This window comes from Centropristis striata, chromosome 14, assembly GCF_030273125.1.
Source record: "Centropristis striata isolate RG_2023a ecotype Rhode Island chromosome 14, C.striata_1.0, whole genome shotgun sequence".
Taxonomy (NCBI): Eukaryota; Metazoa; Chordata; class Actinopteri; order Perciformes; family Serranidae; genus Centropristis; species Centropristis striata.
The window spans coordinates 36,773,440-36,790,195 of NC_081530.1; the positions used below are offsets into that span (position 1 = coordinate 36,773,440).

At 40.1% G+C, this 16,756-nt stretch overlaps 2 protein-coding genes across 4 annotated transcripts in view; both read right to left on the minus strand.

Annotated features, from left to right (window-relative positions):
- The window catches only part of gon4la (gon-4 like a), a 19,098-nt gene extending 7,257 nt beyond the window's left edge, over positions 1 to 11,841 (minus strand). The window contains exons 1-12 of one of the 2 annotated variants that reach the window (XM_059350614.1): positions 11,760 to 11,841; positions 10,110 to 10,336; positions 9,345 to 9,550; positions 9,171 to 9,245; positions 9,009 to 9,059; positions 8,656 to 8,709; positions 7,928 to 8,023; positions 7,550 to 7,636; positions 6,857 to 7,018; positions 5,995 to 6,205; positions 1,501 to 1,602; positions 1,318 to 1,358 (exon numbers count right to left, since the gene is read on the minus strand). In XM_059350614.1, the coding sequence (XP_059206597.1) occupies positions 1,318 to 1,358; positions 1,501 to 1,602; positions 5,995 to 6,205; positions 6,857 to 7,018; positions 7,550 to 7,636; positions 7,928 to 8,023; positions 8,656 to 8,709; positions 9,009 to 9,059; positions 9,171 to 9,245; positions 9,345 to 9,550; positions 10,110 to 10,311 (1,287 nt within the window). In that variant the 5' untranslated portion in view covers positions 10,312 to 10,336; positions 11,760 to 11,841. Of the gene's footprint in view, positions 1 to 1,317; positions 1,359 to 1,500; positions 1,603 to 5,994; positions 6,206 to 6,856; positions 7,019 to 7,549; positions 7,637 to 7,927; positions 8,024 to 8,655; positions 8,710 to 9,008; positions 9,060 to 9,170; positions 9,246 to 9,344; positions 9,551 to 10,109; positions 10,337 to 11,746 lie in introns of both variants that reach the window. The other variant, XM_059350615.1, reaches the window with a different exon arrangement.
- A 539-nt stretch (positions 11,842 to 12,380) lies between these two features.
- Positions 12,381 to 14,033, minus strand: LOC131985498 (C2 calcium-dependent domain-containing protein 4C-like). 2 transcript variants are annotated; one of them, XM_059350640.1, is made up of 2 exons: positions 13,988 to 14,033; positions 12,381 to 13,200 (listed from the first exon to the last, which is right to left on the minus strand). In XM_059350640.1, the coding sequence occupies exon 2, from the start codon at positions 13,061 to 13,063 to the stop codon at positions 12,461 to 12,463; it is 603 nt and encodes a 200-aa protein (XP_059206623.1). In that variant the 5' UTR covers positions 13,064 to 13,200; positions 13,988 to 14,033; the 3' UTR covers positions 12,381 to 12,460. The 2 variants fall into 2 exon arrangements, with proteins under 2 accessions (XP_059206623.1, XP_059206624.1); XM_059350641.1 differs by having other exon boundaries at positions 13,978 to 14,017.
- Positions 14,034 to 16,756: the final 2,723 nt, after the last annotated feature.

A 16,756-nucleotide genomic window follows, 5' to 3' on the forward strand; every position in this document is an offset into this window, starting at 1 on the left:
ATTATTTACAGATTATTGTTCCGGTAGTTATATTATTTACAGATTATTGTTCCGTTAGTTAGATTTAGAGATTATTGTTCTGTTAGTTATATTATTTACAGATTATTGTTCCATTGGTTATATTATTTACAGATTATTGTTTCGTTAGTTATATTATTTACAGATTATTGTTCCGTTAGTTATATTATTTACAGATTATTGTTCCGTTAGTTAGATTATTTACAGATTATTGTTCCGGTAGTTAGATTATTTACAGATTATTGTTCCGTTAGTTATATTATTTACAGATTATTGTTCCGTTAGTTAGATTATTTACAGATTATTGTTCCGGTAGTTATATTATTTACAGATTATTGTTCCGGTAGTTAGATTTAGAGATTATTGTTCCGTTAGTTATATTATTTACAGATTATTGTTCCGTTAGTTAGATTATTTACAGATTATTGTTCCGGTAGTTATATTATTTACAGATTATTGTTCCGGTAGTTAGATTTAGAGATTATTGTTCCGTTAGTTATATTATTTACAGATTATTGTTCCGTTAGTTAGATTATTTACAGATTATTGTTCTGGTAGTTATATTATTTACAGATTATTGTTCCGTTAGTTAGATTATTTACAGATTATTGTTCCGTTAGTTATATTAATTACAGATTATTGTTCCGTTAGTTAGATTATTTACAGATTATTGTTCCGGTAGTTATATTATTTACAGATTATTGTTCCGTTAGTTATATTATTTACAGATTATTGTTCCGTTAGTTAGATTATTTACATATTATTGTTCCGTTAGTTAGATTATTTACAGATTATTGTTCTGGTAGTTATATTATTTACAGATTATTGTTCCGTTAGTTATATTATTTACAGATTATTGTTCCGTTAGTTATATTATTTACAGATTATTGTTCCGTTAGTAAGATTATTTACATCACAGCACATAGAGAGGTTAATGGTGCGTTCAAGGTCTACACCAATGTCAGAATTTTCGATGTTGTTCCGAGCTCCAAGTTCAGACTTTGAGAGTTAATATAACACACCATAAGGCGTTACGGTAGGAACGTGTTAGACCCGCCTTCAAAATAAAAGCAAACACATGTAGCTTTCAAAGTCCACCACAGAATTTACAAGAACACTGTCAAAATAAGAGCCCTAAATAAAACATAGAAGAACCCTTATTGTCCTTTACAATAATTTATTAAAATATGCAATGATTCAGATGGAATAGAGGCTTCAGAATGTGTTAGAGGAACCAAATTCAGGCTTTTAGGACAAAATGTTCTCAGTTTGTTATCTCGGGTCCTGATCAACACTCACCGTCTCAAACAGCTCCTCCATCAGCTCGTTCACCTCCTTCTCTACACACACACACACACACACACACACACACACACACACACACACACACACACACACACACACAGGTAGTATTGAGAGGTTGTGCCGATTAAAGTGTGTGTGTGTGTGTGTGTGTGTGTGTGTGTGTGTGTGTGTACTGACTGGTGATGCGGACAGCCTTGTCGTCACGGTAATCCTCAACATCAGGTTCATCGATGTCAGCCAGGAAGTTATACTCCGGGTCATCTTCATCATCACACTCCTCTGAGACGGACACATTAAAGAGTTAAGTTACTGAAAAAACTCCACAAACAAACTAGACATGTCTCACTCATTCATCGTCCCTATAAAAACAAACACACTAAACATGTCTCACTCATTCATCGTCCCTATAAAAACAAACACACTAAACATGTCTCACTCATTCATCGTCCCTATAAAAACAGACACACTAAACATGTCTCACTCATTCATCGTCCCTATAAAAACAAACACACTAAACATGTCTCACTCATTCATCGTCCCTATAAAAACAAACACACTAAACATGTCTCACTCATTCATCGTCCCTATAAAAACAGACACACTAAACATGTCTCACTCATTCATCGTCCCTATAAAAACAAACACACTAAACATGTCTCACTCATTCATCGTCCCTATAAAAACAAACACACTAAACATGTCTCACTCATTCATCGTCACTATAAAAACAAACACACTAAACATGTCTCACTCAGTCATCGTCCCTATAAAAACAGACACACTAAACATGTCTCACTCATTCATCGTCCCTATAAAAACAGACACACTAAACATGTCTCACTCATTCATCGTCCCTATAAAAACAAACACACTAAACATGTCTCACTCATTCATCGTCACTATAAAAACAGACACACTAAACATGTCTCACTCATTCATCGTCCCTATAAAAACAAACACACTAAACATGTCTCACTCATTCATCGTCCCTATAAAAACAGACACACTAAACATGTCTCACTCATTCATCGTCCCTATAAAAACAAACACACTAAACATGTCTCACTCATTCATCGTCACTATAAAAACAGACACACTAAACATGTCTCACTCATTCATCGTCCCTATAAAAACAAACACACTAAACATGTCTCACTCATTCATCGTCCCTATAAAAACAGACACACTAAACATGTCTCACTCATTCATCGTCCCTATAAAAACAAACACACTAAACATGTCTCACTCATTCATCGTCCCTATAAAAACAGACACACTAAACATGTCTCACTCATTCATCGTCCCTATAAAAACAAACACACTAAACATGTCTCACTCATTCATCGTCCCTATAAAAACAAACACACTAAACATGTCTCACTCATTCATCGTCCCTATAAAAACAAACACACTAAACATGTCTCACTCAGTCATCGTCCCTATAAAAACAGACACACTAAACATGTCTCACTCATTCATCGTCCCTATAAAAACAGACACACTAAACATGTCTCACTCATTCATCGTCCCTATAAAAACAGACACACTAAACATGTCTCACTCATTCATCGTCCCTATAAAAACAGACACACTAAACATGTCTCACTCATTCATCGTCCCTATAAAAACAGACACACTAAACATGTCTCACTCAGTCATCGTCCCTATAAAAACAGACACACTAAACATGTCTCACTCATTCATCGTCCCTATAAAAACAGACACACTAAACATGTCTCACTCATTCATCGTCCCTATAAAAACAGACACACTAAACATGTCTCACTCATTCATCGTCCCTATAAAAACAGACACACTAAACATGTCTCACTCATTCATCGTCCCTATAAAAACAGACACACTAAACATGTCTCACTCATTCATCGTCCCTATAAAAACAGACACACTAAACATGTCTCACTCATTCATCGTCCCTATAAAAACAGACACACTAAACATGTCTCACTCATTCATCGTCCCTATAAAAACAGACACACTAAACATGTCTCACTCATTCATCGTCCCTATAAAAACAGACACACTAAACATGTCTCACTCATTCATCGTCCCTATAAAAACAAACACACTAAACATGTCTCACTCATTCATCGTCCCTATAAAAACAGACACACTAATCATGTCTCACTCATTCATCGTCCCTATAAAAACAGACACACTAAACATGTCTCACTCATTCATCGTCCCTATAAAAACAGACACACTAAACATGTCTCACTCATTCATCGTCCCTATAAAAACAAACACACTAAACATGTCTCACTCATTCATCGTCCCTATAAAAACAAACACACTAAACATGTCTCACTCATTCATCGTCCCTATAAAAACAAACACACCAAACATGTCTCACTCAGTCATCGTCCCTATAAAAACAGACACACTAAACATGTCTCACTCATTCATCGTCCCTATAAAAACAAACACACTAAACATGTCTCACTGATTCATCGTCCCTATAAAAACAAACACACTCAACATGTCTCACTCATTCATCGTCCCTATAAAAACAAACACACTAAACATGTCTCACTCATTCATCGTCCCTATAAAAACAAACACACTAAACATGTCTCACTCATTCATCGTCCCTATAAAAACAAACACACTAAACATGTCTCACTCAGTCATCGTCCCTATAAAAACAGACACACTAAACATGTCTCACTCATTCATCGTCCCTATAAAAACAGACACACTAAACATGTCTCACTCATTCATCGTCCCTATAAAAACAGACACACTAAACATGTCTCACTCATTCATCGTCCCTATAAAAACAGACACACTAAACATGTCTCACTCATTCATCGTCCCTATAAAAACAGACACACTAAACATGTCTCACTCATTCATCGTCCCTATAAAAACAAACACACTAAACATGTCTCACTCATTCATCGTCCCTATAAAAACAGACACACTAAACATGTCTCACTCATTCATCGTCCCTATAAAAACAGACACACTAAACATGTCTCACTCATTCATCGTCCCTATAAAAACAGACACACTAAACATGTCTCACTCATTCATCGTCCCTATAAAAACAGACACACTAAACATGTCTCACTCATTCATCATCCCTATAAAAACAGACACACTAAACATGTCTCACTCATTCATCGTCCCTATAAAAACAGACACACTAAACATGTCTCACTCATTCATCGTCCCTATAAAAACAGACACACTAAACATGTCTCACTCATTCATCGTCCCTATAAAAACAAACACACTAAACATGTCTCACTCATTCATCGTCCCTATAAAAACAGACACACTAATCATGTCTCACTCATTCATCGTCCCTATAAAAACAGACACACTAAACATGTCTCACTCATTCATCGTCCCTATAAAAACAGACACACTAAACATGTCTCACTCATTCATCGTCCCTATAAAAACAAACACACTAAACATGTCTCACTCATTCATCGTCCCTATAAAAACAAACACACTAAACATGTCTCACTCATTCATCGTCCCTATAAAAACAAACACACCAAACATGTCTCACTCAGTCATCGTCCCTATAAAAACAGACACACTAAACATGTCTCACTCATTCATCGTCCCTATAAAAACAAACACACTAAACATGTCTCACTGATTCATCGTCCCTATAAAAACAAACACACTCAACATGTCTCACTCATTCATCGTCCCTATAAAAACAAACACACTAAACATGTCTCACTCATTCATCGTCCCTATAAAAACAAACACACTAAACATGTCTCACTCATTCATCGTCCCTATAAAAACAGAAACACTAAACATGTCTCACTCATTCATCGTCACTATAAAAACAGAAACACTAAACATGTCTCACTCATTCATCGTCCCTATAAAAACAGACACACTAAACATGTCTCACTCATTCATCGTCCCTATAAAAACAAACACACTAAACATGTCTCACTCATTCATCGTCCCTATAAAAACAAACACACTAAACATGTCTTACTCATTCATCGTCCCTATAAAAACAGACACACTCAACATGTCTCACTCATTCATCGTCCCTATAAAAACAAACACACTAAACATGTCTCACTCAGTCATCGTCCCTATAAAAACAAACACACTAAACATGTCTTACTCATTCATCGTCCCTATAAAAACAGACACACTAAACATGTCTCACTCATTCATCGTCCCTATAAAAACAGACACACTAAACATGTCTCACTCATTCATCGTCCCTACAAAAACAAACACACTAAACATGTCTCACTCAGTCATCATCCCTATAAAAACAGACACACTAAACATGTCTCACTCATTCATCGTCCCTATAAAAACAGACACACTAGACATGTCTCACTCAGTCATCGTCCCTATAAAAACAGACACACTAAACATGTCTCACTCAGTCATCGTCCCTATAAAAACAGACACACTAGACATGTCTCACTCAGTCATCGTCCCTATAAAAACAGACACACTAAACATGTCTCACTCAGTCATCGTCCCTATAAAAACAGACACACTAGACATGTCTCACTCATTCACCATCCCTATAAAAACAAACACACTAAACATGTCTCACTCATTCATCGTCCCTATAAAAACAAACACACCATGCTTCAGAAACAAGTTACATTTCTCTAAGTACAAAAAATATCCTCCAGGACACACACACACCTTCGTTGTCCATCTCTGATGTCATCAGGCCTCTCAGCCAATCAGTCCAGTCCCTGTCCTCGTGGGCGGAGCTTGAGTCATACATGTCAGGAGTGATGTCAGGAGCTCGGAGCTCCGCCTCCAGCCGGCCCAGCGGGACGTCCCGTAGAGGACGCTTGGACCGCGTCCGGTACGCCATCAGACCCGTCTCGTCCTCCGACTCGGACAGAGGCTGGAACCACGAGTCACCAAAATATATCAACAACAGGTCTGAGAGCTCCACCCACCTGTCCTAGAGCTCCACCCACCTGTCTTAGAGCTCCACCCACCTGTCCTAGAGCTCCACCCACCTGTCCTAGAGCTCCACCCACCATCTTAGAGCTCCACCCACCTGTCCTAGAGCTCCACCCACCTTTCCTAGAGCTCCACCCACCTGTCTTAGAGCTCCACACACCTGCCCTAAAGCTCCACCCACCAGTCTTAGAGCTCCACCCACCTGTCCTAGAGCTCCACCCACCAGTCTTAGAGCTCCACCCACCAGTCTTAGAGCTCCACCCACCAGTCTTAGAGCTCCACCCACCTGTCCTAGAGCTCCACCTACCAGTCTTAGAGCTCCACCCACCTGTCTTAGAGCTCCACCCACCGGTCTTAGAGCTCCACCCACCGGTCTTAGAGCTCCACCCACCGGTCTTAGAGCTCCACCCACCTGTCTTAGAGCCCAGCCAGTCTTAAAGCCTCTAAGGGTCTTAGAGCTCTACGGGTCTTGGCGCTCTACGGGTCTTGGCGCTCTACGGGTCTTAGAGCTCTACGGGTCTTGGAGCTCTACGGGTCTTGGAGCTCTACGGGTCTTGGAGCTCTACGGGTCCTGGTTCCGGTCTGTTACCTGAAAGGGCTCCATGCACACGGCGAGCTCCTCCTCCACGGCGTGGAGTTTCTCCAGGAAGGTGCTGTCAGTCACTGCTTTTGGGGGCGGGGCTTTGGGGGGAGGGGGCGGTCCCATAGAGACAGATCTCGCCCCCAAACGCCTGGAGCGGCTCCGGGATGTCTGGGGGGGGGGGGGGGGGACACACTCGTTAACCAACAGGTGAGGATATGACATCACACAGACGCTCGCTGCCGCCACCTGGCCAACAGGAAGCTACCAACAGGAAGCTACCAACAGGAAGTTACCAACAGGAAGCTACCAACAGGAAGTTACCAACAGGAAGCTACCAACAGGAAGTTACCAACAGGAAGCTACCAACAGGAAGCTACCAACAGGAAGTTACCAACAGGAAGCTACCAACAGGAAGCTACCAACAGGAAGCTACCAACAGGAAGCTACCAACAGGAAGTTACCAACAGGAAGTTACCAACAGGAAGCTACCAACAGGAAGTTACCAACAGGAAGCTACCAACAGGAAGCTACCAACAGGAAGTTACCAACAGGAAGCTACCAACAGGAAGCTACCAACAGGAAGCTACCAACAGGAAGCTACCAACAGGAAGTTACCAACAGGAAGTTACCAACAGGAAGCTACCAACAGGAAGTTACCAACAGGAAGCTACCAACAGGAAGTTACCAACAGGAAGTTACCTGCCAGGGGCTGCAGCTGTCCTCCTCCACCCTCAGACGGCCTCGAGGAGACGAGGCGCTGCTCTCCAGGTCACTCTCCTGGAACGTCTACACACACACACACACACACACACACAGACACACAGAGACACACAGAGACACACACACACACACACACACACACAGAGACACACACACACACACACACACAGAGACACACACACACAGACACACACACACACAGAGACACACACACAGACACAAACACACACACACACACACACACACACACACAGACACACAGAGACACACAGAGACACACACACACACACACTGCGTCAATCAATAATCACACCCTGTGATGTCACTGTGCTGCAGCCAATCACAGCAGAGCCTCACATCTTCAGCGGTCTCATCCTCCTCTTCCTCATCTGGGCGGTACTCTTCATCAGAGGAGTCTTCATCAGCCAAAGGGATGTCCACAAACTGAGGAGCCTGAGGACAGAAAGACAAGCAGACAGACAGGGAGACAGACAGGCAGACAGGGAGACAGACAGGCAGACAGGGAGACAGACAGGCAGACAGGGAGACAGACAGACAGGGAGACAGACAGGCAGACAGGGAGACAGACAGACAGACAGACAGGGAGACAGACAGACAGACAGACAGACAGACAGACAGCCAGGGAGACAGACAGGCAGGGAGACAGACAGGGAGACAGACAGGCAGGGAGACAGACAGGGAGACAGACAGACAGACAGACAGACAGACAGGCCGGGAGACAGACAGGGAGACAGACAGGCAGGGAGACAGACAGGGAGACAGACAGGGAGACAGACAGACAGACAGACAGACAGACAGACAGACAGACAGGGAGACAGACAGACAGGGAGACAGACAGACAGGGAGACAGAGAGACAGACAGGGAGACAGACAGCCAGGGAGACAGACAGACAGCCAGGGAGACAGACAGACAGGCAGGGAGACAGACAGACAGACAGGCAGACAGACAGGCAGACAGGGAGACAGACAGGCAGGGAGACAGACAGCATGATGGAGTCAGACTGACTCTGATCTGGTTCTATTAACTCTGAGAGTCTAAATGAGACTATAAACATCAGCTTTACCTTCCTGACGTCACTCGTCTTCTTGATCGGAGAAATATTCCAGGCTGGAATCACCTGAGAGACAGACAGGCAGTTAGACAGGCAGTTAGACAGGCAGTTAGACAGGCAGACAGGCAGGTAGACAGAAAGTTAGACAGACAGACAGACAGACAGACAGACAGACAGACAGACAGACAGACAGACAGACAGACAGGCAGACAGACAGGCAGACAGACAGACAGACAGACAGACAGACAGACAGACAGACAGACAGACAGGCAGGTAGACAGAAAGTTAGACTGACAGACAGACAGACAGACAGACAGACAGACAGACAGACAGACAGACAGACAGACAGGTCTCAGGTGTCTCACCCCTCCTTTCTCTACGACCTCTTTCAACTTGGATCGAGTCATTTTCGGCTCCTGGAGGAAATAAAAACATTCTGCAGGTTAATTAATATATTCAATGAGTGTGCAGGTTCATTAACATATTTAATGAGCGTGCGTTCTGATTGGACGGCGGGGAACACTCACAAACGGAGGGACCGCCTCCGTCTCGTTGATGGCGGCTTTCATCATGGCCACCACGTGTTCGTTAGTGATCACTTCCTGTGGGTCAAAGGTCAAACAGACAGAGTCATCCAGAGTAAACGGCGGTGGTCAGTGATTGGCTGCAGCAGACGGAGCGCTCTGATTGGACGGACTCACGTGGATGATGTTGCGGACGTTGACCGTGGTCAGGTTGTGCTGCTTGGACTTGGTCTCCAGTGATTGGTCCAGCTGCCTGTCAATCTGCAGCCCCCCCTCCCCCTCCTCACTCTCTGAGGCCCCGCCCCTCTCCTCCTCCTCCTCCTCCTTCCTGCTCCTCCTCTTCCGTGGAGCTCTCCTCCTCGCCGCCTTCAGCTGACTGTCATCTGACCAAACAGGGAGATAATACACACAATAAATAAATAATACACAATAAATAAATAATACACAATAAATAAATAATACACAATAAATAAATAATACACACGACATAAAAATAATACACACAATAAATAAATAATACACACGACATAAAAATAATACACACAATAAATAAATAATACACACGACATAAATAAAAAATACACACAATAAATAAATAATACACACGACATAAAAATAATACACACAATAAATAAATAATACACACAATAAATAAATAATACACAATAAATAAATAATACACACGACATAAATAAATAATACACACGACATAAAAATAATACACACGACATAAAAATAATACACACGACATATAAATAATACACACAACATATAAATAATACACACAACATAAATAATACACACAACATAAAAATACACACAATAAATTAATAATACACACAATAAATAAATAATACACAATAAATAAATAATACACACGACATAAAAATAATACACACAACATATAAATAATACAATAAAGTGTGTGTGTGTGTGTGGTACCCATGGTGATGATGAGGCTGGAGTCCGTCGTGTCTTCCTCCACCAGCAGGAACTCCTCCTCCTCCTCCTCTGTAGCCCCGCCCCCTGCGGTAGCCCCGCCCCCTGCGGCAGCATCCTGGGGGCGTGGCGGCGGCCTGCGGGCGGCGGCGGCCTGCCGTCTGGACGGGCTGCTGAGTCTGAGACGTTTACGGACGGCGCTCATTCTGAGGACACATGACCTCTGACCTCTGGAACAGTGACATCATCAGCTTGATTATTATTGAGTCAATAAACGGAATAATCTGAATATTCACGTTAATGTGAGGTAATTTAGTGACTTTGTGTTTAAAGTGTAAAAATAAAACCTGAATATTGAGTTTATTGATGAAAAGACAGAAATCTGATCATTAAACATGTTTTACCAGTTTAACTTCAGGAATAATTATATAATTAATAATGTTTGACCATTAGTTCATTTGAACCTTCACAGCCATGACATCAGACATGTAGAGAATTATTATTAACAACTTTTTTATTCACCTTTTAAGGCAACTCATGACCAACACATTGATATATAATTTACATATGTTTTTCATTATTATTGGTCAATTTTAGTCAAATATACAAAACATAATCTACTCTACATTCCCATCAATAAATTATTATTTCACTACACCTATTGAAAAACATTCAGGTTTTATTTCTTTTTTTCTCTTGAAATTAGGCTTAATTTTGTATATTTGACTAAAATTGACCAATAATAACAAAAATATATGAAAATGATATATCAATGTGTAAAACAGGGAGTCAAACTCTAATTAGCTGGGGGCAAAATCACAAGGACCAGAAAGAGACTAAATGACTGAAAAACAGGAAATTACTTGAAAAAGACACAAAATTATTAAAAGACACAAAATGACAGAAAAAAAATAAATTACTTAAAGAAACATAAAGACCAAAAAAGACAGAATTATTTTTTAAAAAGACACAAAATTACCAAAACAGTAATTAAAGGGAGCTTCCACACACAACACGATAAAGTGCCATCCATATAAAACTCACATTAAACTTTCATAATAATAATAATAATAATAATATTTTTCTACATGTCCTAAGACCAGTCTGACGTCATGAGGACCATGGCTGCTATAAAAACTTATAAAACACGTCATAATGTGTGAAGAAAGTTTATATATATCTATATATGATCTATAAAGGAGGCAGAGGGAACATATGCTGAACATTTGAAGCATTCCTATAGAAGTTAACCTTTATTTATTGATGGTTGATGAAAATGATTTGGAGGGTTAAAGATGTTTACTGTTGATCTTACCTGGTAAATATTGATGTTTGTTTAGTAAATATTACTGTAGATCACATTTACAGTAAACAAACACTTTATATTTACACTAAAATATTAAATATATAAATATAGTAAAATATGTGAAACTTCTCCCGCTGCTGAAAACATTTAAAATAAGAAAACTAGTAGCTGTTAGCTCCTGTTAGCTTCTGTTAGCTCCTGTTAGCTGTTGTTAGCATTGTTTCTGTTTGTTTGCATGTAGCTTCTGTCAGCTAACAGTTAGCCTCCGTTAGCTTCTGTTAGCTGTTCCACCGGGTCCGGCTGCTCTCCTCCAGCTAACATGCTAACAGCTAACCTGAGCTAGCTACCTTCACAACAGACGGAGTCCTGGTCCAGTCCGGTCCGGTCCGGTCCGGTCTCTTTCTCTGTCTCCGGTCCTCGCGGTCCTCCCGGTCCTCCCGGTCCTCTCTCCGGGTCTAACGGGGTCTAACTGAGTCTACCGGTTGTTTGAGTCTCTTACCGCCACAACAACCTGACGCTTCTGGGGAAAAAAAACTACATTTCCGGCTGTGCGTCATTACGTCACTATGACGTTACGGCGTCTCGAGTTCGCGCCAAAAAAAAAAGTTTTGTTTTGATTAAACATTGAATATATTCATGGTTGGTTCATGTTATACAATACAAGTAAATGTATTTATTTTATATGAATATATTTATAAAAGTAAATATATTTATATATAAATATACTCATTAAAGTATTAAATATATGCATTTACTTTTATAAATATAATACTTTAATATAAATGTATGTTTTGTAAAAAAAAAAAAAAAAAAAAAAAAAAAAGCCATTAAATGCATGAATTATTATTTTTTAAATCTTGTTTAACTTTTCCATTTAATAAATCAAAATGTTTTCTTGCACTTTTTATTTCTAAAATGTGTTGTTTTTATTTAAAGGACACTTTGTATTAAAACCAGAAAGACAGAAATGGATTAAGAAACATTTTTATTTAAATTTAGTTAAAATAAACAAGAACAACAATCTGATCTGAGGTCAAAGGTCTTCTGGTCATGGGACGTCACGGGGGCGGGGCCTCCTGGGGGCGGGGCTTAGAGCCTTCAGCTCTTTCATCACCTGCTGACCGAGGGCTCTGATTGGCCGCAGGCTGACCCGGGACCTGCTGGGACCAGGACCAGGACCAGGACCAGGACCTGGACCCTGCTGGTCGGCGTCCATGACAGTCACTGTCACCGGTTTCCTCCGGTGAAACAGGGACTCCCGGCGGCGTGTGCAGGGGCTGGCGGCGAGCACGGCGGTGAAGCCGTAGGGCGTGGTCACCTTCCCCACGTGAGGCAGCGACATGGCGGCGCGGGTCGTCAGGTCCGTGTCGGCGGACTCGGCGGCGGCGCGGCGAGGAGTCCGGAGCCGCGGCAGGCGCAGCAGGAAGCGCGGCGAGGCCTCGGAGCTGAGACGGCGGGCCGGAGGACTCGCTGCTGGACTCTCCTGGTCCTGGTCCTGGTCCGACAGCAGCCGGGTCCAGTCCGACGAGGGCCGGTGGAGCCGCGGCGAGGCGAAGAGCAGCGGGCTGCGGGACGGGACGACGAAGGACGGCGTCCGCTGAGGCGTCAGAACCAGAGAACGCAGAGAAGAACCGGACTTCACCGCAGACATGATGGACCGGGACCAGAACCGGGACCAGGAGAACCAGGACCAGAGGGAGAACCAGAACCAGAGGGACTGGGATCAGGGGGACCAGAGCTTGGAGGACCGGGTTTAGACGTTCCAGGTAGATTCAGGACTCTGGAGGACTGGGAGATAAACAGCAGGTTGTTGAGCTGCGGTCTCATTGTATAGAAGTCTATGAGAAACGGACTCCAGTAACAAGACCAGCTCCACTAACAGTTAAATCAGTTTTTAGTTCCCTGATCTGGACTCTAACGGATCCAGAACTCAGAACTCGTCTCATGAATCTCAGAACATTTCAAACTAAAATCGTTTGTTCCTGTTGTACATTTAACCTATCAATCGTTTCATTGATCACTTAAAGTTTCATGTTTTGTCCCAAATTGTTGATGTTTTTTTTGGCACAAACAGTAAACAGACAATTAATAAAACTAAAAACAAACATCAAGCTTTTCCTGCTCAGACTTCCTGGAGTTTAACCCTTTACAGTTTTTATTCTGTCTGTATAAACCACTCGTCGGGTTTTTGTTTTTTTCAGCACAACCCGATCATTCCTTCATTTTAAAAACACAACAAACACGCATAAAAACACAAAATATGACCAAAAAAAAAACACAACCAAACATTACATTGAAATGCTGAATGCACGCTGCAGAATTTGAAAATATCTGCAAATAAAGGGAAAACCCCACTTTACACTTGGTCGAGGTGTTTTTTAATCTTTGCTGATTAATAGTTGATGCATTAAATGAACATAGAAACTTGTGGAAAAGCCAAAACTTTAGAGTTCAGCTGCCAGCAGGAAACACGCTGCTGGACATTTTTACCTTTTTACGAAGACGTCGGAGCGTTCACGGACTCCAGAGAGTTAAAACAACACAAGGAGTCTCACCTGGACTCACCTGGACTCACCTGGTCTGATGTGTCCCTGCTGGAGTCTCAGCCGTCTGATGTGGTCTCTGATGGATCAGCTGCTTTTTATCAGCAGGTGGATCCAATCAGAGACCTGATCAGGAGCTGCGGAGGCGGAGCTTCAACAATCAACCAATTAGTTAGGGCCTCGGGGCAATCTCCCCAGCACTGGTCCATACTGGTCCCATACTGGTCCCATACTGGTCCCATCCAGCAATATCTGTAGGGACCAGTGCTGCACTACTGTTATACTGTGGATTTCTTCTTATTCCTCTTCCGGACGCAATTTCGTCCCGCTACTAGTCCTGCAACTTGAAGAGTTGCAGGACAAATTATATATCAAAACGTGCGGTTTGATCGGGATCGGTGTGTTATTACTTTTCTCTACAGAAGACGAAAAACTGCCCAAAATTTTGCATTGAAATGAATGGGACGGCCGACAAAAAAAAAAAAGCGAAAAAGAACAATAATTGGAGATCTTTAAACGTCTACTTCTCCGGCATAATTTCACCTAGAGACTCCATTTAAACTTTAAACAGTAGACACAAGTCTTGTGTATCGGTGTATTAATCCACGTTTCGATAGGTCATATAGTTTTTTATCAATCCCTGTTCAATGACCATGATCATTTTTGGAGAAATTCTGAGATTATAATGGGTGTGTATTGCACGGAATGTTCGTGTCACAGTGTGTGACATCATCACCAGAGTGTAGAGGGAGAGAAAAAACTGTCAAAAAATAAATTTGAAAACTGCGCTCCAGGCCGCAAATTCCACTCTACAGAAATAATTTATACATAGAAACGTAGGAAAATTAGTCTTCTCCCTCACAATCCTCTGGTAAAGCTGTCAGAGTTATAGTTTGGGCGTAGGACGCACAGATGATCCACCAACACCACCAACAGCCTCATTGGCTCCCATATTAAAAACGCAGGAAGATTTCTGAAAAAGTGAGATGTAACAGTTTTTTTAGATCGCTGTAACAAAGCTATTTTTTCATTTTTCTTTAAAAAAAAACATATGTAGACGTTCAGGAAGAACTCAGGACGCTCAAAGTGAAGTCGGATCAATGATAGGTATTATGGTTTTGCCAAAAATGCTTTCTGTTCGAGGCCAGAAATTCCAGTCTGTCCACCTCTGGCCGCTGTCACTCTTTCGGAACTTTAACAGGTGTCAGTTAATTCAGTTGATTGCTTTGATCTTTGATGTGATTACAGTTACAGATACACACACTCCTCACACATGCATACACATGCTTCATACACACGCACACACATTTTGAGGTTAAAGGGCATAGTTATAAATCTCTGAAGAATCTCATCATAGTGTATACACACCGGCAGTAGCCCCCATGGCCCTTTCAGAATTTCCCCAGAGGAAATTTTCTAGTTAAAAATATTCCATCAAAGCGGACGCAACATTATAATGAATATTTGATAAAACGTGAGATTGATTTTATTTATCTTTGTTTTAAATCCGTACATTTTTTATTTTCCTTTCATTTTTTAAATTAATTTTACATTTATTTAAAAATCTGAGTTGTTTAATTTCTTTAATAATATATTTTAAATATCTTTTTTAAAGTTGTGAAAACTTTTTCCTCTTGAGCCGAAATGTGAATAATTTAATACAGAAATGAATCAGTTAATATAGATAAATAATAATTAATTAACTAGATGGGGAATGCAGAGGATATAAACAAATAAAATTAATTAATAAAAAAATGTATTGACAGAAAAGTAAATAAATTAAAACAAATATCCATTAGTCACAATTTATCAATCATATCTACATTATATATGATATATGTATATATTTACATTTATATATATATTTTATACAGATTTATATTTTTATTTATTAATTTATCTTTGTATTACATCAATACTTTTTAAAATTAATATTAGCTTTACTTTAAAATGTATTTAGTCTTTTTGAAATTTCTTTAATAATAAGTTTTATGTTCTTTTTTGTTGTTTTTTAAGCAGTGAAAACTTTTTCCTTTGAGCTGAATTGTGTGAAGAATTTAATACAGAAATAAATCAGTTAAATAAAAAAAATTAAATAGATGGGGAATGCAGAGGGAAATAAACAAATACAAATATTTAAAAAATATATAAACAGAAAAGTTGATAAATTAGACCAATTTCCATTTCTGTCACATTTTATCAATCATATCTACATTATATATATATATATAATACATATATATGTATTATATATATATATATAATACATATATATGTATTATATATATAATACATATACATGTATTTTATATAAAATACATATAACATATTATATATAATGTATAATACATATATATAATGTATATAATCTGTACATTATACGTTATTCATTTATCAAGTGTTTTGTTGTTTTCAGAAACATGAAACTGATTCACACCAAACTATTTGGATTTTATCACATTTTTGACTTTGATAAAAAGTTAAATTTATGATGTTTTCATGCAGTTTTTGTGGATTTTAAAATGTCAAACTTCAGTTTTTAATGAGTTGAAACTGTTTCTGTAAATCTGTGAGAAGTTTAACAGGAAGTTGAGAGGATCCGGGACGAGTCCCTGAGGGACTCCGACAGGTTTTAAACAGGAAACTGACCTGGAATCAGCTGATTGAACGCCTCACTGACGGATCGACTCTTTCATTTATTGATTAATCTGATGATTTTTATTTTATTGATCGTTTTAAAAAATATAAAAGTCTTTAGTATTAAATGTCTAAGCCCCGCCCCCCCAGAAACAGACAGCGAC

What these genes read in the sequence shown, in the direction of transcription:
- LOC131985498 (XM_059350640.1), bottom strand. Translation starts at nt 13,063, where the DNA reads ATGTCTGCGGTGAAGTCCGGTTCTTCTCTGCGTTCTCTGGTTCTGACG.